General features: G+C 36.8%; 1 protein-coding gene across 1 annotated transcript; it reads right to left on the bottom strand.

The window, feature by feature from the left end:
* Nucleotides 1–396: 396 nt before the first annotated feature.
* LOC105052489 (acyl-CoA-binding domain-containing protein 6) lies at nucleotides 397–23,395 on the bottom strand. Its single transcript, XM_010933313.4, has 18 exons — nucleotides 23,023–23,395; nucleotides 22,528–22,598; nucleotides 18,819–18,882; nucleotides 18,681–18,743; nucleotides 14,911–15,114; nucleotides 14,739–14,816; nucleotides 14,320–14,430; nucleotides 14,134–14,200; nucleotides 13,960–14,021; nucleotides 13,262–13,401; nucleotides 11,125–11,251; nucleotides 10,931–11,045; nucleotides 7,579–7,667; nucleotides 6,433–6,516; nucleotides 6,173–6,361; nucleotides 5,662–5,817; nucleotides 5,214–5,273; nucleotides 397–911 (listed from the first exon to the last, which is right to left on the bottom strand). Exons 1-18 carry the CDS (start codon nucleotides 23,182–23,184, stop codon nucleotides 729–731), a joined length of 2,025 nt encoding a protein of 674 aa, XP_010931615.1. The 5' UTR covers nucleotides 23,185–23,395; the 3' UTR covers nucleotides 397–728.
* Between the last annotated feature and the right edge of the window lie 1,728 nt (nucleotides 23,396–25,123).

Below are 25,123 nucleotides of genomic sequence, written 5' to 3'. Positions count from 1 at the left end.
AAGGCTTGGATCCCAACTGTCTTACCTGAAAGCAATTTAAACTTACAAGACTCATCTACCTTCCGTGTCAAATGGTTCCCTGCAGCTGAGGATCCCAGAGGTGGCCTTTTCTTCCACCACAGAATTGAGACCTCAAGAAAATGGAGCCAACAGGAGTATAACAGACGAGCATTCAAGTCATCATGGATTGAAGAGAAATTAGATGGGAATAGACATGTCTGCCTGCTTTCATTGACACCTCGAGGCAACCTGGAGCAACATGGAGATTTCACCTCTCCGGGATATAATCACAGCCTCCTTTTATGATTATTCCAAATGGACACAGCTTTGGGTTGATCATCACAAGCAGAGAACCTACTGCCAATATAACAATCAAAAAGTGGGATCTTGGAACAATTCTGTTCTCAGCAAATAAAATCAAATGGCTTCATCAGATGATACATTATGTCATTACAATTGACCGTCCAGAGAAAAAGAGCACTATATAAAGAAAAGGAAAAAAAAAAAACACTCCTGGTGTAGCTCCTAAACATAAAAAAAGAATCAAGCATTTGTGTAAGAAAAGCAAAATACCATCTAGGCTAAACTTTTTACCGCTTATTGTCTTCACTTGATAACGAACACAGACCAAAAAGGAATATAAACAAGGATCAACAATGCTATGGAGTAGAAATCACATTGACCTGTATGGGTTGAGTCATCGGCTTGTTTATAAAGTTAATCCTATATCAAGAATCAGACTTCTCAGGGGGGCTTCCAGCAAACCATCCCCACACCCCACCAGAACTCTGCCTCTGCTTTGCACTCAAGACTGCCTGTTCAGAAGCAGCTTTCTGCCGTTGAAGCAGCTCGACTTCCTTCTGTAATGTCTCCATTGTCTGTAGCTTCTGGCGTAGCTCTGCAACATCGACCTGTAAATAGTACCAGTTCAGCATGCTATATTGTGTGCATATATTGCCTCATTAGAAATATCAGCTCTCAGCAGGGAGATAGATATTCAAATATTATTTTTCCAAAAATCATGCACTCAAAGATCAAAACTAATACTTTTTGGATATGCATTTCATTCTGGTCAAAAAGGGAACTAGAAATATTTGAATGACAAATGATTAGAACAAATACAATGTTTTTAACAAATGTGGTTGGTGCAGAAACAAGGATTTCGGTGTGGTCGAGCCTCCACATGGCCAGAGAAGCAGAGTTCACGTCCAAACTTGGTTGTATGATGTCAGAACAAAAATCCATTCCCAAGATGAGACCGCTACTGCTATCTTTCCGTTACACAATCTATGAGCTGTAAATAACCGATAACTTGCTCTGTTTAATTATTTTGAAGGCCGGTTCCTGGTTTCTAAAAAGCAAACTCCTCATTATCCACAATAATATGATGGAAACAAGAAAAGTAGAGTTGCCTCCTGGCTCCCTCAAGATAAACTTGTATTTGTTGGTAATGGTGCCATTGGAATGTATGAAGAAAGGGCTCATGGACACCTACCAGCTTATCCATGTGATACTTTCCCTATGGAAACATTATGCAGAACAAATGAGTCAAGGGATTCAAGAACATAGTTCCCGCAACCCCAACATTATGGGATACTGTAATGATTGAGGTACCATATGATGCCAATTCACTCAGTATATTACATGCAGTAGCAATAAGGTTGGGTACAGCAAAAGGGTCACATATCACAGTATCATGCATGCCCATTCGTATAGATCTGTGCATGTGTGCCAGTCCAGCATGCATCAACATAGACAAGTATAGACCAGCAGGGACCCATTTCATTTGCCACAGGCCCTGCCCTGTTGATGCCAGGCATGGCAATATGTACATGCCAGCCATCAACTTCATCGGTCATGGACTCTATCTATTTCTAACAACTTCATCATCAACTCCATTGGAATATCAAGTGAAAATGATGATTTGATGTTTATACAGGTCATACATCAGGCCGTTAAAGAAAACAACCCAGCATTCTGACTGCTTTAGGTTCTTTTGCATTGTTGGCCAACTTTCCCAGTTGATGAGTCGGATCAATGATATGTCAGGACTCTTTGGTCTCAAATCAACAACCAAGATAAGTTATTACATTTCTTAGGGTCTTAGTAAATTTTCTTAATTAGTAGCATATGTTTTGCCTTGGGAGGTAGGAGTTGCAAATCCTGACATTTTAATTTAACAAAGCATTGAGCCTTTTGTGTGGAGATTGACCACATAGTTATCCCAAACCAACCTATATCCTTTTTGCATTATTCAGCATTAGACTACAGGCATTTTCCATTATGTGCTTTTATATTGAAAAGCCCAAAAAGAGTGAATGCACATTGCAAAGACATGCCAGAGTACTTCATTTGTATGTGGGGTAAGGACCTTTCCAACATGCATTAAGTAATTGAAAATATAAATTCTGAAGATCAGCAATGAGTAAAAAGACTTTAAGTGGTTGGGCCACTACCAAAAAGCTAATTTCCTATCCAAGAGATAATATCCGTTGACAAGGATGTTTGTCTCACATTATGGGCAACTCTATGCAAGCAAAAAGACGATAAATCTAGAAGACCTGAATTATGAGTTTATCCTTGAATTCTCCCACTAGTATCTATTAAAAACTTGCAGGCTGTTGAGGTATACCAAGCCTAGTATCACATCAGAATGGGTTAAGAGGAAGCAAGGTTAGCATGGTAGTTAATAGGGGAATGTATCAAGGGAGAATGGATAGCTAAAAGAGGCCAAAAAGTTATCATGTCATTTTAATTTTAGAAAAACTAAAATCCAGCTTGTGGGGTTACGAAAAGATCAACTCAAATGCTGGTCCATCATGATTGATGCTTGACACTTGACTTTGATTTCTATCAGAGTTTCTTAATTGGCTGACCTACTCACTTATGGAGGATCAGTTAGATTCAAATAGTGGGGCTACTTCAATTTGATCAGACTAGAACGGGTCAAATCTGGTTAGTTGCTATCTGATATGTGAAGACATGAGTACAAAGAGATCTGCATGACTCCCTTAAGAATCAGGTTGGTTTAACTGTGACCTACTTTAATCTGATCATGCCAATTAGCTTTTCTAGAGGCTTTTGGGAAATCCAGTGCCTAGAACAGACCTGACTCAGCCAAACTGATTTTCCCCTTTTGCATTGAGAAGTAATTTATGTGAAAATGTGAGGGAAGGATAGAAATTCATTGGTAACAATAGGCTTTTTATTTTTTCAAACCAGCATACATTTTAGGCTCGTTTTAGATGCTGATGCACTGAATGCCATGTCCAAAAAGAGGCCTACTGAATCATATTATTTGCAGAGAAAAGGGAGCATGCCCACACGCATCCCTTTCATAACCTTGAAATAGCTAAAAAGTGATACATAAATAGGATACAAGGCGGATGAAGATGAACCTTCCCAGTGTTGTAAAATAACTTGGCTTCATTTAGACTGAAAGGAATTTTATCTATAAAAATAAGAGCTTATTGTATGAGTGTTGGTAATGTGTATGGCCTAAAAGCATAAGTTATGGAGATGAGTATGTTTATGAAGACTACAGTTAAAAATGAGTACGTTAGAGGAAAGTATGAAACAAAAATACAGCACTATGGAAAAATTATTTGAGATGGTTCATACATGCAGCATAGGCTGGAAGCACAAATACAGGACAGATTCAAAAAAAAAAAAGAAGGAAAAAGAAAAATGTGGACCAAAGAACTGGAGGTAATGGGAGATGATTTGGAGAAACTTCCTGTTCCACAATACCTGGTCTAATAAAACCATAAGTGCAGTAGCACCCATACAGCTGATCGGTGCTTTGAACCCTATGACCTTGCCCAACCCATTTTCTTGGCTGGGTCATGAGTCAGCAGTGCGAAGATGGGACAACTATGAGCCAACCATTTAAAACCCCAAAACTCCTCTTTTGAGAGCAAGAATCCCCATCCCAAAATGGCTCCTTTCATCTTAAATCCCTAATCCCCATTTTGTTCTTAAGAAGCAGAACTCTCACTTCCTTTGTCATCTCAAATTCTACCGACCTCATCCCAGCCATCTTAAACCTCTAATGCTTACTTCCTTCTTTGTCTCAAACTCTATTGATCTCAATCTCTCCTCAATGATCGATGGCCAATGACAAGGAAAGAGCCCATGACCACTGATCCTACATCAATCTCACCAAGGTCCTGTTGCCACCACTCATGATGCCAACTTCCCTGTAAGCCTTCATAGCCATTTTTTTTAAACCGCTGAACAATCTAGGTCAGCACCAATTTGACTGGGCGGCTTCAAGAATTTAACCACACAAACCACCAGATTGGTTGCTTTTTTAAAAACTATGGGTTTTTGGTGGCCTAAGCTGCCAACACCCTCCGGTGATGGTTCTCTAAACACTGTAGCTAATGCTGGGGGGCACCAACATGTTGTATATGCCATGAAAAATATCAATGAACTAGAACATTACCAATATATGTGATGACATGCCAAAATAATGGTTCAATTCCACCAGAAAATATTGAATTCTTCTCATATTATCATGATGGATTACTACAATCTGTTATTTGCAAAACAAGTCATCTTTTATTTGCATCACCAAATGCAGCATTGGTCTCCAAAAGGTTGAGCCATGTTTTGATCCATTTTAGCCAACATTATATGTAGTGTATAATTTGTGTGCAATTATTTTGAACCAAAAGAATTCCAAGACCGATAAGTTTCAACCTATATAATCTCCAATTTGTTATCCAACTACCCGTGGAACCTAGTAAAAGGTCAAACAACAATATGAAAAATGACCACCAAAGGAAGAGACTAATTGTGCTATACTTGCACCTCTCTTCAGTTGGGAGGTTTTTTCATTCTTTAATCTTGAGAGATGTTTCCCCAAGTTTTTGACATGAGAAATTCCTGCATCATTACTATAAGATAATTTCTGGAACTTCCGCCATGATTCTCAAGAAATACAAGCGGAGGCAAGAGGTGGTCGGTTATTCAGGAAAAAAGAGCTATCATGGTTGGGGTAGTTTGCACTAACAACTTTACAATATAAACAAATATTCTTTCTTAGTTTAAGACGCTATAGTGTAGCTTGCAAGTTTAGGTGAGTCAGAACATTTAAAATTACATCAAAGACAAGCAATAGAACCCCCCCCCCCGCACCCCACACAACAGAAAAAAAAAAAAAAGGAAAAAGAAAAAGATGGATAAAAGCAACCTTGCATTATACATACCTCAAGTTTGAAACACCTTGACTGCTCAGCAGCAAGTTGGCCACGCACAGATTGAAGCTCCTACAAAGTTCATACACAAAGAAAAGATAAAGCTACTTTTCTGGGTAAATGTTCCAAGTTTTTTGTGAGGTTATGCCTCTTGTTATCTATAAAGAATAGAAAGACAAACTGGAAATATCAAGTTGTGATGCCATTATGGAAAGTCTATTCTTAGTATTTGCAGTTCCAGAACAAAGCATCAAATTAACAAACCTAAACAACGAGCAGATCTAGCATACCTTTTATGACACCAAAAAGAAAAGAAAAAGGAACCAACTTAATGAGGTATAAACAGAATCAGTTTCTAAGTGGCATGGAACACCAACTAGGATTTTTCATGTTTGCAATGCAGCAGGAAAAAAAACAAATTTCATTAAAGAAAGAGCAATGAAGTACAAATGAAACTTGCCTTCGTAAGTTCTGCATTCCTAGTCTCTGCTTCAGCTAGCTCTTGCTTAAATTGGAGGCTTTGCAATTGTTCCTTGCTAAGTGTTGCTTCTAATTCCTCTTTCTCTGCCTTGAGTGTTGCTACCAGTTGTTCACCTGTTTCCTCACTTCTGATATTCTAAGAATTTTCGGTAAAGGATGTAAAATTAGAAAAAACTGACATCTCAAAAATTCTGAAACAATTAATTAAAATAATCAGTCCAATTTTGAACTGACAAACCTAAACCATTTGCATGTTTTTGCATTTATGTAGAGGCTGTTATGTACAAATGCTCACATGGATATATTTACGTCGACATTTTGCCAGTGTTAGGATTATGAGAAAAAAGATCTCTTATATGATATACAGATCTATCTAGGTCTGTAATTGTATGGCACAAAAACCTATTCTACTTTTTTATGCATGAGAATTAATTTTCAAATGAAAAAGTAAACCTAGATTCTTAAGATAATATAATTCCACATCAGCTTACCACAAGCTCCGGATCACCATTGTCCATTATAATTTCCCTTATTTTTCCATCTTGAGCTGCCTCAATCTCAGGTTCCATATCCCGACTGGCATTTGTTGTTGGCAGCAGGGCAGCAATACTGTCTGACACAGGCCCCTCTATAATTTTGGACTGCAAATCTGCTTTGTGGCTTGGTTTGAGCACATAGACCTACACAACAGAAAGAATCTTAAAACAGATAGTTACAAAGGGGGGACAATATAAGTATGATTATTCTTTACCTCATTGCTATATCGCCCATTATATCCTCCAAATGACACAAGAAAATCTTCTCCATTGTAGGTGCTTGGAACTAAACTCAGGCCCTAAAGGGGGAAAAAATCCAAACATCAATGACCAAACAAAAACAACTATTCAATCATCCTACCATGTAGGACAGGAGATCTCCAAAACAGGGAATTCTTTTATACTCCAACCAAGCAAACTAGTTCATGCAATACTACACTTTGGACTTTCATGACCAAGAGCTTATTTCATAATGATTTTGGCCCATCTTACAGAACATGGCCTGCTAATCAATAACTAAATGCAATTAATGGTTTGATAAATTCCTATAATAACTTGCATTGGCACTGAACATAAAATTAGTGCTTTAGTTTGATGATTAGATTCCAAAAAGGTGTGGAGTGGTTAATACACACAACCTAGTAAGCAAGGAACTTGTTCATGGTCAATCCATATCTTTCCCTATTGCAATGTTATGACAAACTATATTGCATGGAATCCTTTTTACCCTTTGTAAGCAAGTATATGGAATATGTTACACTCGTATATAAGAACTGCAACATAAATTTTGCTCTTTCCTGTTCTCTATACTTCAGCAAGTACCCAGTTTTAGAAGCTAATATTTGAAATTAGATCACATACATATTTCAGGACTAGGAATCTAATAATTTGCAGTATATTTTCAATTTGGGATTCTACCTTTTGATATTTATATCAAGCGGCCAATTTGTTTGACCAGAATTCAGGAATTAAATCCCAGATACTCGTAAGTTAACAATCAAAAACCGAAATCAACCATGGGCTGCATCATATTTTAGTAACTGAATTCACATAACATGCATGCTTTCAGTTTTAAAACTTAAAATAATAATAACAGTATAGAGGATGAAGGTAGTTTCCGCTTTCCTGTTGTTGGCTTGCTCTGAGTTTTCATTTACTTCAGTTAATGACTACATCTCTCCATTTTTAAAGCTTCCGAAACAGAAGGTAGGGGGGTTTCAACAGAATGATTTTATGAACTTACATGCCACTGCACAAGAAGTTTTTGCTGACTTGCTAATATCATAATTACATGATATGGCAATATCATAAGGACCTCAAGCTCCATTTAAATGTGAGAATATGAAATAAACAAAACATACCTCACTGGCAAGGGGCATGCGTCCTTGAACAGTGGTAACAACCGACCAAACTAATGTAGACATGCTGAGCACAAGAGTCTCAGAGACCCCTGAAATAAATAATGTGTTATTACCAACAAGAATACTCAAATGAACTTAGCAAGTTTACAAAAGATCAAAAGCCATCATATTATTGCTTTTTTTTTTTTACACTTTAAGTAAAATATTGATTAACTTTGTTTAAATCTTAAAATAAACAACAATACAACCTTTGGCTTTCCTTTCGATTACAACAAGTTACAATCACTCACTTGATTTACAGAGTCCATGATACTGATAAATGAAAAAAACTCAAACCAAGCTCAGAAGTTATGATAAAATATTGCCTAATATGATTTCCTTATCAATTGGAACTACTCTTTCAAGGTTCACTTTTGATAAACATGTACGTACAAAGTTGGTGCTTTCAATGTTGACATAAACTATCTTGGAAACTAAAGCTGAATTGATACTTTCAATGTGGCTGTGTGAAAATGAGTAGAAGTTGAAATTTATAGGGGGTAATGAAATTGTGCATAAGCAAATTTATGAGCATCCGACATCTCACTGAAAACATATTCTTAATTCTTCCTTTACAAAACACGCTCGCTCCAAGAAAATACCTATTTTCCCTTTTTTTATAAAGAATCATTGGATATGCCTAAGATGTACATTGGATACCTACTTTCTGAATCCTGTTTTTTAGAATAAAAAGGTCTTCCATATTTTTTGGATACATCCTAGATACCTCCTAGATACTATTGGGGATAAGTAGGGTGTTTTTGCTAAACAAAAGAATGAATAATGACCTTTTACTGATGGACATGATGGACATTAAATTTTAGAATTTGTGATGGTGATTTCATTATATGGAGCATGGATTATGATCTATGAATTCAAGCGACAACCAGATTATGGAGTTTGTGAATCTTCATGTTATTGTATGGAGCAGCAGTTATGTTATTGACAAAACCCATTTGTTTTATGGATGCTTCTTTTATGTGTATTTGAAAAATATATCTTTATATTACCATATCCTATTCATATGGTATCCAAGTTTTCTGAGTTTTGTTGTATGTGTTGCATCATATCCATATACTTTGTGTAAATGTTCCATAAGCTGTAGGCATTCAACAGTCTAATGTGATCAACATCGTATGCAGCCTGTACATATTGTGTTTGTGCCCACAACTGGTCACAGTCTTCACTAAATATAAAAGACAGTAAAAAACCATATCAGTCAGAATGTATGCCCATATTTCCTTTTTTATTATTCTTTTCTCTCTCAGTTCCCTCTCTCTTCATTATCCATCTTCTCTTTTGCTATTTTTCCACTTCTTGTTTTATTAGCTACCAAGTAATCCCTAAAAGGACTTTGCTACTGCCACTACCGGGCATATGATTTATATGAGGTCTGTAGATGATTTCTACAAGTATTATATCTAACCAAGTGCTTGGCCGGGTTATCTACAGCATACCATTCAGTAAAATGAGACCACAATCTAACACGGACAGAAATGTAACATTGCTACAATTTTTTCTAGAATTTCGTTATGGGTTATAGAGTTAATCCTTAGTAGCAAGAAAGTTCTAGAAACCATAATGTACCTGCTTCAGAACCTCCCAAATTTCTTGAACCTGCACCTACTTCCTAAGGCTACCTTCAAGTCTTCTCTACATATATGCTTCGCTGCACCTCCACTCATACCCACTTCCACACTCGATCCCAATTCTGGCAATTTAGAGTAAAACAAAAATTTATGGTATTGGAGATATTGTTAGATCGTTCCTATTACAAACCTTCTTTATTATTGATTATTGTCACAATATTCTTCTCTTTGATTAGTAGTTAAGAGCAAGTTTTGTAATTGATCTGACCTTTCTATTTACATTCTGCATGATTTTTACATGAATGTTAAAAAAACAACCCTCCTTATTAGACATGAGTGCCATGATGGGAAGAAGTACATGTGGTGCTGCAATACAAATAGCATTCTTCCATTTTTCAGTACTGCAGTGGTTTTAGAAAACAGTTTTTGGGTTTTCATGTTATCCCCATGATCTTAATTGGATATGCAGTCTTCAACCAGAAAAAAGGCTGCAAATAGGCATCCAAGTGTTCACTGAAATCTCGACCAACTGTTTTTAATTCAGCCAAGCCACCAATCTAGGACCTAATTTCATATTCAAGTGATGGCTCCTGCATTGCCCTTACTAGGCCATCAGACAGACAACTTCCTATGCCAAAAGGGTTAAAACTACCATAAATCTCTAATAAGGCTCTAGCTAGTAAAATTTGAAGAGAACATCCATAAATTAATAGATAGCTGAAGTTTCTTGTTAGATTTATTGTACCCTGTTCTGTTTCTACCTTTTCTATGACTCTAGGGCTTGTAGGCCATGTGTGGAAGCACATATTATATTTTTCTGTTAGTATTGAAAGAAGATCAGATGTGTGATTAGATTTGAACTGATAAACCACATCTAGGTATACATGTTCCCTTTGAGAGACAGTAATTTTGATCTCGTAGGTTGTATATGATATCTTAAATCATTGCAACCTATGTCCTGTAGATTTAGCCAGCTTCCAAAAATGCTCAAAAGTCATCCATGACATGCTAATCTGAAACCAATTTTTACTTGCAATACATCTACAGACCTTTTCATCATTTTCAGAGTCTAGGACTAATAACGTAACTCATTTGTATAGTAAAAATCCTCAAATCCTACTTTTTAGGTTTGTCAATTCCAACATTAGCCAATGATCTTTATCCAAAACAAGGCGCAGCAATATTTTTGCAACAAGCATGAAAAAATAACTGAAACTTTAAGAACGTAAAGAAAATCCCAGAAAGTGCAGTCAGAGAAGGTGATCATCAGGAAAATTATTTTCCCAGCAGAAGATAGGTATCCCACTGCATGTCATTTTTAAGAACATGAAAAAGGATACTTTAGACCAACACTATCATATAGTGGGCATTAAGTGTTGTTTATGGACCATAGTTGTGCTTATATTTTAATTGCATCTCTGTTTGCTTTATGTATTTTCACACAAAACCCAGCTCAAAAGTTAATAAATTAAAATATAGAAAAAAAATAAGTTGTTTAATATGCATAATCACATTTACATACCCAAAAAAAAAAAACCCAACAGGAAAAGCGAATGGCAAATGGAACAAGAGCTGAAACAAACTGAGGCATGATCACAGCTATTCACAGAAACTGAGGCATAATCACAGCTATTCACAGATACAAATACAGAACATGATCCAAACAGAATAAACCATTTGCCATGAAATGAGACATTTAAAAAGCAGATGCTTCACAAACATACCATTTATATTGTTACCACCACCAACAATAAACCAGTTCTCCCCTACTGTTACACTCGCATGGCCAGCGCGTGGTCCTGGAGTTACACCCTGCTGTTTTGCTGTAGACCATTCCATCTGCAACAAAAGATATTACTAAAAGAAGTGATAGAAAAGGTTCATCTTCTAATATGCTTAAAGAGAGAGCGGATCTTACTGTCTGCAGGTCAAGGACATGCAGATCATTGAAGCATGTGGCATGAGAACCCCCACCAAAAATTAAAAGATACCGCTCTGCATGGCAAGCAGCAGAATGGTCTGACCTTGGAGAAGGAGGAGTGCCTCTAAAAAAAATAATAATAATAAAGAATAAGAATATCAATCATCAGTGTGACTATTTGCTACGATAATTTCTTAACCGGTTTCATGTTGTCACCATGATAACCTAACTGTTCAAAAAATACAAGGCAACCTCATGTTCCAAAGAGTCTGAGGTTTCAGTTTAACAATATTATGAGTTTAAAACATATGTTAACAGTGGAGTCAAGTTCAGATGCCTTTAATGTGTGCTTCTAGGTTTGTGCCCAAGCATTAGGAGACATTCGTGAGAAAATAGTTTGCTGTATGATTAGAATCTTGAGATTATATTATCTTAAAACACATGGTCTCGTACACTATGCCAAGAGAAGGTTTGCCAAACCCTCCTGTCTACATTATGCAATCTTCAATCATCAATCATCATCAAGTTACAGTAGTATAGCTCCAATTTACTAAAAAACTATAAAGAGAGGAGATGAAAATAACATTGATCCAGGTGAACCAATTTGGTTTATGTTAGTCAGGTCAACAATCAATACAAATTTTAGAGAAAAATGGAAGAAAGTAGAACGGGTCTGAGTCCATTGACTGGGTTTATGTTGTCAATAATCAATAGTATTGTATGATTATGGCAACAAATAGAAAAGTTCACAAGATAAACAACAAAATGCATGTTATCAACTTGGAAGTAAAGGACTAGGTGCTGCAGAAAAACTTCGGATCCATTTAGGAAGAAAGCATGCAAAATGGTTATGTTCAGATTATCAGACATGTATAAGATTAACCAGCATTCACGCAGTGGTGAAGGCAATTAGTTCCTATTGCAATAGGCTCACACCAAGGAATAGTTTTAAACTCCTCCATTGCAATTGGCTTTGGTATGATACTGTTAATACATTGTATGAAACCTTTGTCACAAGGTCTGTTGATTTACGAGCCTAATTGGTGTCTAACCTTATAGGAGAAATATTGGAGGATGCAGTCATGTAGGTCTAAGAAACAATTTAGTACCTTAAGAATACACCTTTAGTAGATATACATATAAATTTTGAAGTTTAGATGTTTGGAATGTAAATGCAATTTTAGGAGGAATATAAAGGGAATTAGTAAAAGATATTCTTTAAAATGTCATGAGGATCCATGCTTAAAAGTGAAAAACCTTCGAAGATAATGGTATGATGTTGATACTTGATATATAAGGTATACAGACAGTCTAGCAGACAGATGTTTGACATAGGTGTGAATGTATGAGTGTCAACAATTCACAAACCACCAATTAGCAAACATTGAGGGGAATGAAGACATTAGGAAAAAGAAATTACAAGTTGAGAAGCACAATAAGAAAGCCTCTGAGTTGTACCTGAATAGGATCAAATAATGCAGATTTCTTTGAGGCAATATGAGTCATATGACTGTTTGCAATGAAGTTTATAAGAATTTCTTTAAAAAATGGCAGGGCTTAGATTTGTGCAAAGGATTAAAAAAGAGGAAAGCACCTATAAAACTAGGAAGAAACTTGTAGGAAGCATTTAAAAAAAAAAAAAAAAAGTTGCATGAGGGGTACATATCTCTTAAAAGCATGCAGGAAATAAAGCCAATAATAGATAGGATAATGCTGGCTGAGTTGCTGTTTAGGGCCACAATTATTTGCATCTGTGAAATTCCTGTTTCTTTTTTTGTCCCCTATCTAATAATGGACATTACGGAAGGAAGATGACATTTCATATGTGAAAAAAATTAAGTTTTAAATTAAAAAGAGAAAAAGGAAGGCACATTTTTTATTTAAAGTCACACAAAAATGACAAAGCATAATAGCCATGGTCCTTTTTTTCGTAGAATAGCCATGGTCTTTAAGGTGGTAATGGGGCCATGGTCTTTAGGGTGGTAATGTGGAGATCCATATGCACACCTTCAGTAATATGTATCATTTTCTGCGTGTCTCATTCAAATGATCAATTGAAAGCAACACTACTACAATTATCATGAGAACAAATGCCAAATATTTATTCATATTCAATAAATTATTCTACCCTTACATAGCATCAATTTCATCCCAGGTCATGGTTTCCAAGTCAAGAATGTGCAAGTCATTTAGAAGAGATCTCTTTGCATCTTCACCACCAAACATGACTAAAGTGTTCCCAACAAGCGTCACTGATTGACCTCCACGGGAAATCTACAAAAAAAAAAAAAAAAAAAGAAGTATAATAAATTAAATAAAATTATAATAAAAACAAGCAATTAGTAATCCATTTTTGAGATTTTCGAGTTTTAATACAAACAGGAAAAATCAGAATTTGAAGTAAACATCATGAATTGTTGGTACTAAAAAAAAATAAATAGTGATGCATCTTTTTGCCTATGAATTTTGTGCCTTCCAGCTAACTTTTGTATTTAATTAAGAGCTGCAAACAATGTATAACAAACATTTCAAGAGATAGTTTTCAAGGCATACAACTGTAGGATGCATAACACAAAGTAATTTTTTAAAAAAGAAATGGCTATAATAATATATTTCATGGCATAAACACCTGTTTCCCATGATGCTTGCTTTGTGCAATGTTAAATTTAATAAAATCATTTAATTCAGATTGGACCGATCAAAACTGTCCATTCATAACTGTGAAATATGCAGAATACCAAAAAGAAAAAGAAACACATGTTTTAATGATTTTAAGATGGAAAATATGACATTACACATGACATACTCAAGCAGAGATCAGAATAAGATTACCGGTGGCTTCCCATAAGTCTTCAAGTCCAACCATATACAAATCTGCGGATCAAATTCCTTCACTAGCATAAAAATTTAAAAAAAAAAAAAACCAAAAAGGTTACTACAATGGGCAAATTCTCCTTAAAAAAAGAAAATTACCAGTGAAGCTTGTGAAAAATGAATGACTTGAACCTGTAATGGTCTCAGAAGGATCTTTGGTGTGCCCAGCAACAGATAAAATTTTGTTTCCCCATGTAATCTGCAATAAAATGGGATTGTGGAGAAGTGATGATGGATATAATTTATTACAGACTATATGTGCCAACAACTAGCTTGCAGCAAATCTAAGTACTACATTAGGAAAATTTTCAAGATTACCAAAGAATGGCCAGCACAAGGAGCTACTGGCACTATGGTTGGTGATTCTGGAGATCCTGTTTGCACTTTAGCATCTATCTTCGACCATGTCAAACTTTTCAAATCCAGAACCTTTAATTAAAACAAGATATAAGAAAAACCCCTTGGACTAAATAGTTTAGACAAAATTGATCAGGAAAAAGAACACTGCATAATGGGAAAGAGAAAATTACCATTATCTCTCCGATAATCAATACAAGGAATTTCTAAAATAAAATTGCAAAGACATGATAAACAACCTATACTGTGTACGGCTTAATTATCATCAGCCTGCAACTTTCAACTAGATACTTTGCCCTTCAAAAGCAGTTAACCAATCCTAAACACATGTTGTTCTTTCTAACTGAAATTATAAGGTGATTGTCACTAATGTTACAAACCTGAAGGTCATTAAGGTAACGACCATTGTGATTTCCGCCAAAAACATACATCTTGTCATGCACGATAGCTGCTCCATGCTGTGCATAGATGGAAGATACTATTTAGTATTTGAGAACATAAGAAAAATTCAGTCCTACAAATTAAAGTCAAATCTGATAATGGATAGAGGACCGCATAGCGGGGCTTTGGGCGCTGTCCAGATATTGAAGGTGCCACCCATTGGTCATAAATACCAACTGAACTAAGACCCTCCATCACAACATCTTTGTCCTGGGCCTCCAGCACACTTCCATTTTCTGCTGAAATAGTTTTAGTCTCTGGCAAAGAATTTCCGTTAGGGGTGGCAGACTGAGTTGCTGGCTCCACTTTTGACTTCTGCAAGGAAACAGGAACAGAGATAATGAGGATTTGATGAATATAAGCATTACAATTTAAGAGAAGGAATGCTATAATTAACCATAAGTTGATTCTTGATAGTTAGGTGAAGGTTTTAATTGGCAAGTAGCCAAGAATATTTATATGCCATTGTGCCATTCCATCATTAACACAACTTGCTGAAATAAAGGAATGCTTGCAAAATGTATGCAAAAACTGTCATTTCAGTCCCAAAACAACTGGGTGTGCACTTGCTAGCAGAGCTATTGTCTGAATCTTGTAGGCAATTCAATATATATTTTAGCTATTAATATCAGGAGACAGACTGATGTAAAGAGAATTGAATCATGATAATGCTCAGGACAGTGCAGCATTATAACAGTAATTTTTTTTTTTCAAGGTTCAGAATATCATTGATTGTGCCAGTATCAATCAACACCACATAGACATATCATGCATTAATAGTACAGATCACAATGATGCATAAATGGCCTTAGCATGTTTTGCATCCATTTGAGTCTCTTCTTGGTGTTTGTTGGCTCAAAATCCTATCAGTTTAATCCATGTTAGTCCATTTCTCTTTCATTAAGATCCTGATCTTAAAGACTTTTATAGCTGATTTTGTACCTTCACACAAACCCCGATTGAATTTTCTTGTACTCCTTTTTCACTAATGCCAACATCTTAGCTGCTTCCTTTATCCTTTTAAGTTCCTAACACTTGAAATTGAGGCATTCAATATGTAACAAGTTTACGGCAACATTTTGTCATTAAACTATATTGCTAGCTTGTGTGCTGATCCATTGAACTAAATAATTAAGCATACATTGGAATTCTTCAACTATGTAGGAGTTTGATAAACGTTGAAGGGAATCCATGTCTCCCTACTAATCAATAGGTCTTAGACATTAAATCAGGCTTCTTAGCCTTGTATATCTGTATATAACATTTATTGTAATATTCCATCTCATTCTACATCACCATGCGGAAATCCTATTTTACATATTTTGTGGAAACAAGTGGCTACCATTCACCTGTCTACTTCTTCTACTTGTCATCACTGCCAACCCATCACGAAGTAGTGTGCTACAGTCATAGCACGAGAAAATCTTGTGGATTGTGCTCCATGCATGCGATATTATCCACAAAATAGCACTGTCCCACCAATCCAACATCCCAGGTTAGCCTGTTTACTATCTGCTACATGTCCTTGATGCAAATGCAATTCCTTTGTTATGTTTTAGCCTTCCCTTGGAGCATCATTAGGTGCCTTGATGTGTCCACTATTTACCAGTTCCACTAAACATTCAAATTCTCTTGTTTCTAGACATGTTATTCCTTCTATAAGGCGTCACTGCTCCTCTTTCAAGTTTTTAGACATGAAGACCTGGATCCACATTGACTCAAAAACAAAAGATATTTAAGATCTTAAGCATTATAATTTGTCACTCATCAAACATGCACTGAGAAAAAATGCATACCAAAAACCTATTTCCATTGCCTCTGGTACCAGTGGAGCTCGAAGACCAGCCTCTAAGCTTCTAGTGTTCTTATAGGTGATTACCTTGGTGGGCTCCAATTAGAAGTATTTCCCCATGTTGCCATATCAGGGTTCATCTCTCAGTTACATTGATTGCGTACAAGTTACCATTCTAGATCTTCTTCCTTTAAAGTAACCATTCCATGTAACATCAAATTTGCACATCTTGTTACCAGTCTACATTGCCAACCTCCCCATCTTGCAACCAGCAGTATCCAATTGTCGATATCAGTTTTTGAAGGTAATTTGATCATTTGTCCAACATTAGAGGTAAATTTTAACAGCTTGACTGCATCGCTAAAGCTTTATTGATTAGTTGTTTATGCTTCACCACAACTGTGACCTCAAGAATCATATTTCAAGCTTATGCTTTTAGAAAAAGTACCTTGGCCACTAGCATTTGCCGAACTGCCCGATTATCTTGGCAACTAGCATTCGCCAAACTGTCCCGAACCGGGCAGTTCGGCCCATACCCAACTGAACCAACACCAAATTGGGATGATTTGGCCACAAGGCTTAAGAGGGCTCTCAACAGCTCTTGTTCGTTTGCTCACTCCCCCCCCCCTTCTATGCTGATCGACACCTCTCACCTCTCTTCAATGCCAACCAGCATGTCTCTCTCCCCTTTGATACTGGCAAATGCTATTATTCTCAAGGTAAGCCCTTCTCTCTCTCTCTCTCCCCCTCACACACACAAAAGAGGTTCTACTGTCATCAATCTCTTCCTCCCTCTCATTCTTCTTCTCTCCCCTTCTTCGTAAGCCTCTCTCTCTCTCTTCATGCCTCTCCTTCTCCCTCCCCCGGGTTAGGTATGCCTCAGCGTGGTACGGTATACACCAGTGCCATACCAAAGTGGGTACTGGCTGATACAAGCCCTAGTACTGGCTTGGCGAACTTTGTTGGACACATTTTATATGGTCCCCTATAATTTTATTACTACGTCACCTTTCTTATGCTACAATTTTCCCACAAAGGATATACTGCATCTTGAGTTTGAGAAAGGTGGAGGTTTTACAATGGAGTGCAAGCCCAAAGTATGTATATGTATGTATATATATGTATATACATATGTATGTAGTATGTATGCATAAGTAAATTACCTCATGTGCATGTCCATCATGATGTGGGCTATCTTCAGTAGAATCTACCAATGAGTTTCACTCATGATCCTTTCTGCTATTTATCAGTAAGTCATTTGCAAAAATGCAGTTGGCATTGCTGCTCTAATGCTTGCTTAAATGATACTAGGAGAGGCTTGTTCAAATAGGTTAAAGAATAATTGCCAAACAAAGTGTTGAATTGATTGGACCATGCTGTACAAAATTTTCCTTACAGATTTTGACAAAACAGAAGGGATTCATACCACTGGTTGTGGAAATGGTAAACAATAGCATAAATGGTGATTTAAATATCAAGATCACTAGGTTAATAAGATAAGAGAAAAGAATAAGTGTTGAATCACTGCGCCGCATCCCCCCCCCCCCCCACAAAAAAAAAAAAAAGATATCCGGTGAACAATTTACTGAAATCATCATTTCAAGAAAAGAACAAAATAAAAACCTCAAAGTTTTGATTGATGGTTGGGATCAATAGGATAAAAAATTAAAAATGCCTACAAAGTTGGTAATTTTTTAAAGATATGAAGATCCCAATAACTTAAACAAATTATGTCAAGAGCATATCTTATTGAATAACTGAATAAATCATAATCAATAATTTTTGCTTTCCTTATTCGATATGCATTTTACCATATCATTTGAGTAATCATAGCAAATCCACTCATCCAACTGGTTTAACATGAAGGATTAAAACAAGTGTGAATTACTATTTATTAGCACATAAAACCAGATATATTAACCCACCCCCTTTCCCTCTAGTAGCCAAAACAGGTGATCATTTAGTTTTCCTAAGAGAAAAAAAAGCAAGATAATTCATTGGGACAAAGAATGTACAGCTAAAAACCTCCTACCAACATAACAAACAAATGGTGCCCAAGTCAGAGGAGTTTTAGACTCAGCATACTTACATGCATCTCAACATCTACAGTAGGCTCCACAGTGACACTTGAATACCAAGCAGGATCTTCCTCCTATCAAGGATGTTACGGTGATCAGTCATTTGACCCAGATATACGTTGTCAATAATATTATGTCTCCATGTATACCTCCAAAATTTTCACAAAAAGACGCATTGCCTCTGTTGAAGGAATGTTCCCAAGCCCATGCCAACTGAAAGGATAAATAAAATTAGTTTTAAATACTCTACATAATCAAAAGACAAGAGGGAGGTAGAGAGAGGGATAGAGAGAGAGAGAGACAGAGAGAGATGAGAAGTAAAGACTGTTCATGCTGAGAATGTAATTAAAATTCAACTATGTGACAGCATATTACTTTCTACTAAATTAATTAAACTGAAGTTTCATATGTACATAATCATATGAAATATTTACCCAAAATGTGGTTCAATAAAGCAAAAAGATCATGAAAACAACATGTCCATGCAACCATATAATACAGCAATTCTCTTATGGTTTTTGGTAAAAGAAATGATGAAACAGGACATGCAGAAATAGTTGACTAAATGCCTGAGACAGCACCAAATATTTAGATAGCTAACCTTAAATAGTCTATTTGAACCAGAGACTCTTCAGAATCAATGAATGCAGGCACCATAAAAGATACAGAGTTTTATATTAGGAAAAAATCATGGTAGTAATAGTAAGACAAAATTCTCTACCACTGATCAACTGGCATAATGATGAACTGCCTTAGTCATCATGTTGTGCGATGCTCTTGTCAGTTATGGCCCTAAGATTCATGATTGGACTACCAATTCCACCATGCCCACAAAATATACCTTCACAAAAATAAAGACCCAAAAATATGCTCTAGGAATTTATTGATTTCCTCAAAGAATCAGCATTGAAAACAATACTAGCATAGTATCAAACAAAAGTCTTCAAAGGAAAATTAATACAATTTTAAGCTGAAATTCAGTTGATTAAGAACAAATTTGAAAGAGAATAAATTGTTCCTAGTAGTAGCTATATCGACGTAGATAAATTAGTAACTCAATTGCTCCTAAAGAGCCTCTCTTTTCATCCAAGCAAGCAGCAATTAGAATGTTGTTTTGATTCTTTTGAATGTTCGAATTTTGACAGGATTCCCCGACAATACACTTTGGAGAACATCAGCCAGCAATCACCTAAATCATAATTAAATCTAATCATCATAAGTATTTAAAGAGAATTAAAGCCTTCAATTCATTCCATATTTTAAAAGGTTCAGTCACTGACATGGAACCCTATTTCAATGTCACTGTTACTTGGTCCACTTTCTTAAAATCATTGTGGTCAAAATCTTACCAGCCACAATAGAGATCTTAGTATCCTCTAATGAAATGCACTTAGATAATGTAAACTTCATTCTCAGAACAGGACTAGAGAGGATCACAAGATCTAGATTAGTATTAATATTTGGATCATGTGGTTTGTTATATGAATTATTGGCTTTTAGAATTATAAAATTTTCATTAAAAAAGTCTCAAATGCATCAAAGCAAACATGTCATGTTATTCAACTTCTGAAAGGTAGACATAACAAATTTTAGAGTTCATGAAGTCAAAAGCAAGAGATCAGACCTGAGAAAACCTGGCCTAATCTGCCCACTTCAACCAGCCTAGCCCTTTTGGGCAGACCACACAATTCAAAAATTGGCCCATCTTGCTTTACATACTGGCAAGAAGCTGGTATTCAGCATCCCATCAGAGTTTAATCATTGGTAACCCATATCATATATATAGACCCCTTACAAACCCCATTCTGCTTGGCTTCATATTGCATTTTTTTACACACTTTTTTCTGTTTTGGTATTAGATACTGCACTACTTATTGTACTAACTAGTGAGTAATATGGCACCATACCTCAAGATTTAAATCCTTGGGCGAACAAAGATAACCAATGTTCATTTTGGGCCAATGGCCTCAGCTACAACTGAATCTCTAGGTCTGATCAAGATTTGAGCCAAGCCGATACTCACTCAATAATGAATAGGCCTAGATTGAACCAACCTAACTATGCATTTTCTATAAAAATATTTTATAAAACAGTTACACAAAATTTACCAATTCTACAATTCCATTTTTGGACCCAAGCTAATCTAGGGGAGACTAAAGTCATCTGCCGTAAATTCCTTCGGCTCTCTCTCTTCCTTCGCACCTCCTCTCCTCTTTTTCATCAAGTTGCAGCTAGACTGCCATAGCTGCGTGCCAGTAAGCAATCTTGGACACATTGGTATGCCTCTCTCTCTCTTCTTTGAGAAGCAAACCTTCTTCTTACATCAATTCTAGAAAAGGGTAAATTGGGACCATGACTCCTCTGCAGATGATAATCCAGAGGAACCTCTTCTAGAGTTAGGGATTCCCCTCCCTATGTTCTATTAAAAAAATACTGTCTGGTAGTCTAAAACATGACTACATTTGAGATTGAGAGCTAGGATTAGGCGTGGGATTAGTGAGGGCTTTGGGCTTAAAGAAGAAGAAAGACGGAGGATGAGGCTAGGAAGGAGGGATGGATGGTGCAGGTTTGGCCAAATAGGGTCAGGTCGACCCTAGGCCAAGCTTGAGCTTCAAATATTAGGCTTGAAGTCAGGATGGCTGGACCTCTGTCTGGTTGATGATGCACTGTGGCCAACTCTAACAAATGCACAAGGGTACAAGAAACAAATCTTTATATTCTTGCAATCATTTGTCAGAATCTATTCTTTTCTTCCAAAATATTATACCCCAAAGGGTAATGGAACTTACATATTTCATGGTAATACACAAATACCTTCAATAACTAGACATATGTGGCAAATAGATAACAGATTCAAAACACTAGAAAATGTTTGATCAAACAGGATTGCAGTTAAAAGTTTACATTAATGACCTACAACAAGCATTGGTTAATATAAAGACACCACACCTCACAGCCATTAGACAAGGTCTTGGCTATTCACTTTCATAAAGTCACATCTGCAAGCATACAAAACAGGTAATGAATGATTTTGTACTATGAATATTGCTATTACAACTGAGGTGGTGGTTCCTACACATGTTATCATCACAAAGTATTACACATATGGCCTCGCTTTCCTCCTCACACTAGTGATGAATGTTATCCACATTGTTCACTCTCGTATTGATGTTCGCACAGGATAAGATCCTTCCATAGTGGCTAATGAGATGAAATCTTTGGACCTTAACTGGAGGCATGATGTCCCAAGCTATCCTCTCTCACACACAAAATGTATCACTATTTTTTCATTTAATTATATGAGCTAACAACAGACACGTCAAAATTAATTATCTCCATATTTTTTACCTCCTTGCTTTCAAAAGCCACCTATCTAACAAAATTAGTAACTCGCTCGCCAAACCTACTCTATCTTCATAAAGATTCCAAAAGTACAATGTAGTTCTGCTTCTTTAGATAAAGCATGCTAATTGTCATGATTTTGACATTTTCGTAATTTTTTGTGATGGCATATGTGGATTTATCTCTACATTCTTAATAACTAACTTAGCACTAATATCTTGAGCAATGTAGGTAAAAACTTCAAATTTGTTCTTGCCTTATTCCGTAATGTAACATGTTTAATTATAAAAGAAATTATAGCACCAAATAGAGCACGAGCAAATATACATAAAGAACGTAGCACATGCAGACAGCGGCAAGTATAAATGTTACATCCCCAAATGTCAGAAGTTTTCTATTTTCCCATTAATTGATCAGGTTGATTATTTTTGTCAAAGTCTACCATTTTTCTTCAAAATTCAAACAGACAACAAGCATAACAACTTCTGGCACAAGCAGCAATTGAGTAACACAAACCTGGTCCATTTGCTGTTCTCCACAGGATTCCATGCCCTGGGTTTTGGAATATTGCAAGGCCCTACCGTTGCCTGCAGCCAAGAATCAATGCCACCAACGATCTCAGAAACCCGAACACTTTTGCAACTAATTCTACACTCACATGCATTCCACCTCCGACATCATAGATCGAAATGCAACAAAAAACCAAACGAGAAACTTAAATCATCATATCTATCTTAATGCCAATAGCCCCCTGCTTTCATTCAACATTGCAAGATGGATCCAATAACGCCCCTCAACCCCAGATCTACCTCCATCCCGATACGACAACGATATCCAACAAAAAAATATTACCGAAAAAATCGAAAACCAACATTATAGACAGAGATCCCAACCCCGATGAACAAGCCAAAACCTAGAAAACATCAAATTCACAAAAAAAGACCGGCAGATCAACGAAAAATTCCCAAAAAGTAGGTTAAAAAAAATAAAAGAAAAGAAACGCGTTCTTACTTGCTGGTAGAGCCCATAGAGCAAGAGAGCGACATCATTCTGGAACTTGGAGATCGCGCCGGTCGAGGAGGAGTTGGAGGATCCGCCGAATCCGGCGTAGGCGGCAGCGGCGTAGAACCTCTCTGGGTAAGCGGGGCCGGAGCTCGCCCTCGCGATCGCCATCCCTCCGAGGACGAGCTCGAGCGCCGGCGGCAAGATCTCGTACGACGCCAAGACGCCAGCAGGAAAAGCACGAAGACGAGAAGCCGAGAGGAGTATTTATAGAGCCAGGCGCCGTGCGGAGACTTGGGCTTCTTCTCCGACTATTTTCTTCAGATCCCGAGCCCTTCTCCCTTCCTTCCTACGCGGGTGATGCGTGGCGCGGGGTTGTAAAAGATTCGGGGCTCGCTGGTGCGCCCGAATCCGAGATCGAAACGGAGCAAGGCGGCGAGGGAGGGACAGCGTTTTTTGACGCGTGGCGCTTCGTGAGCATGCTTGGTTTGGTGCTGTTGGCCGTGAGGAGCATCCGAGACCAGACGCAGCCGGGTGAGCTGCGCCGAGTCGGACGGTTTGCAGGAGCGGTGGATTTGGGGCTGGAGTTGATCCGCTGAGTGGAGATAACAGGGTGCAGCGAATGCTGACTGGTGTGGGTGGGACCCAGGTGAATTTAGCAAACTGGGCCATTCGATGCACAGATCTCGAGGAGTGAAATGGATTTCGCGTTACGTTTCATTTTATGGCACTGCCTTTTGCTCGACTTTGGCGTGCGTTGTTCGCATGTTTTACACATTAATTAGAAGTCTACTTGCTATAAATAACAAATTTATGGGTTTGCTTTCCGACAAGCATTAAGCTTTACTGTATATTATGCAAATTGCTATGGGATCATCTGCCATTTATTGTACTTGGGATACAAACAAATATTTCATGTTTTATAAACTTTTTTGGAGAGAGAAAGGGAGGAACGCCTACTGGGAGGGTCCGGTTGCATCTTTCACGCGAAAGCATTCATCTTCCCTCGCGATTCTAGCACTCGGATCTTGCAATGGCTGCTTTGAGATCTGTCTAAATAGATGAAGAAAAAAATTAGAGTACTTTGAGAATCACATAATGGACGGATGATGTCAAAAAAAGAAACCAATCACTCTTTCGTGCAAAAGAAACAACCTACAACCTATATCTCTATCCAAACCATAAATCACCATCCCATACTAAAAGGACAATAAAAAACAGAGCACGGAGAATGCCATGCTTATGAGTAGTGGAAAAAATACACCCACTCAGAATTGAATGGGAGTTGTAGCATACCCGTTGCATTAGGTCGGAGGAAAAATAGAAATTAATACTTTGCTTGTCCTATTATCCTTCTCGTAGAGAAATTCTTGAGTAAACATAATGTATTATGGTAGACTAAGTTAATTCAAGACTTTCTTCCTCTCATGTGCATTATACGTATCTAAGCACAATTTATACGTAACTCCAATATCAAATGGGAAAATGTTAAATATTGTGAGCCTACCAAGTATCCCAACAGTTATAGGTCAAGTTTGTTGTAGGTGAGGGGCTTTTAGGCATTTGTTTGATTTACATTCAAAGAAAGCTAGAGCTGTTTTAATCAAAATTGCCATTCTAGCTGCATGCATATCAAGTTTCTTAGCATTTTAAATTATCAACATCAAAACATATCTTAAGAAAAATGGATTGATTTGTTACGAGTTCACTGGTTATTAAAATCTCGCTCATGTTAATTTTTAGAATATAAAGTATTGTTACTATTAATATTTCACCATAAAACCTTCAAAAGCCAACTCAACCTTAGCTTAAGAACCGACAAGGCAATACTAGATTTGTTATATTGGCTATAAAATAGATAGATTCTCGATATTTATATAGGATTAAAGAATCCAGATAACACATTCCAACTAATTTTTTTGAATGAGATACTAAATTATGATAAATAATATCAAAGTAAACATAACTCATCGCCCATGTGGACTAGGAGTAACTATAGAATGGACCTATTTCGGATATCAGGAGCTAATTATGGTGTCTATAATTGGATTTATGGTATTTGTCAACAAATTGCATGAATTCGAATTTTTAGCTTAACAAAAATGCCAAG

The sequence above is a fragment of the Elaeis guineensis genome, chromosome 10 (assembly GCF_000442705.2).
Source record: "Elaeis guineensis isolate ETL-2024a chromosome 10, EG11, whole genome shotgun sequence".
NCBI lineage: Eukaryota > Viridiplantae > Streptophyta > Magnoliopsida > Arecales > Arecaceae > Elaeis > Elaeis guineensis.
Note: the sequence above shows the minus strand (reverse complement) of the source record. Positions and strands in the feature narration are given on the sequence as shown.

Bases quoted from the DNA above. Each gene is read 5' to 3' on its own strand.
- LOC105052489 (XM_010933313.4), bottom strand. From the start codon at position 23,184: ATGGCGATCGCGAGGGCGAGCTCCGGCCCCGCTTACCCAGAGAGGTTC. The intron at 13,402-13,959 runs GTAATCTTATTC...TTTTTTTTGTAG, and splicing joins AGACTTATGGGAAGCCACCG to ATTTCCCGTGGAGGTCAATC. The intron at 912-5,213 runs GTATGTATAATG...TACTATTTACAG, and splicing joins CAAGGTGTTTCAAACTTGAG to GTCGATGTTGCAGAGCTACG.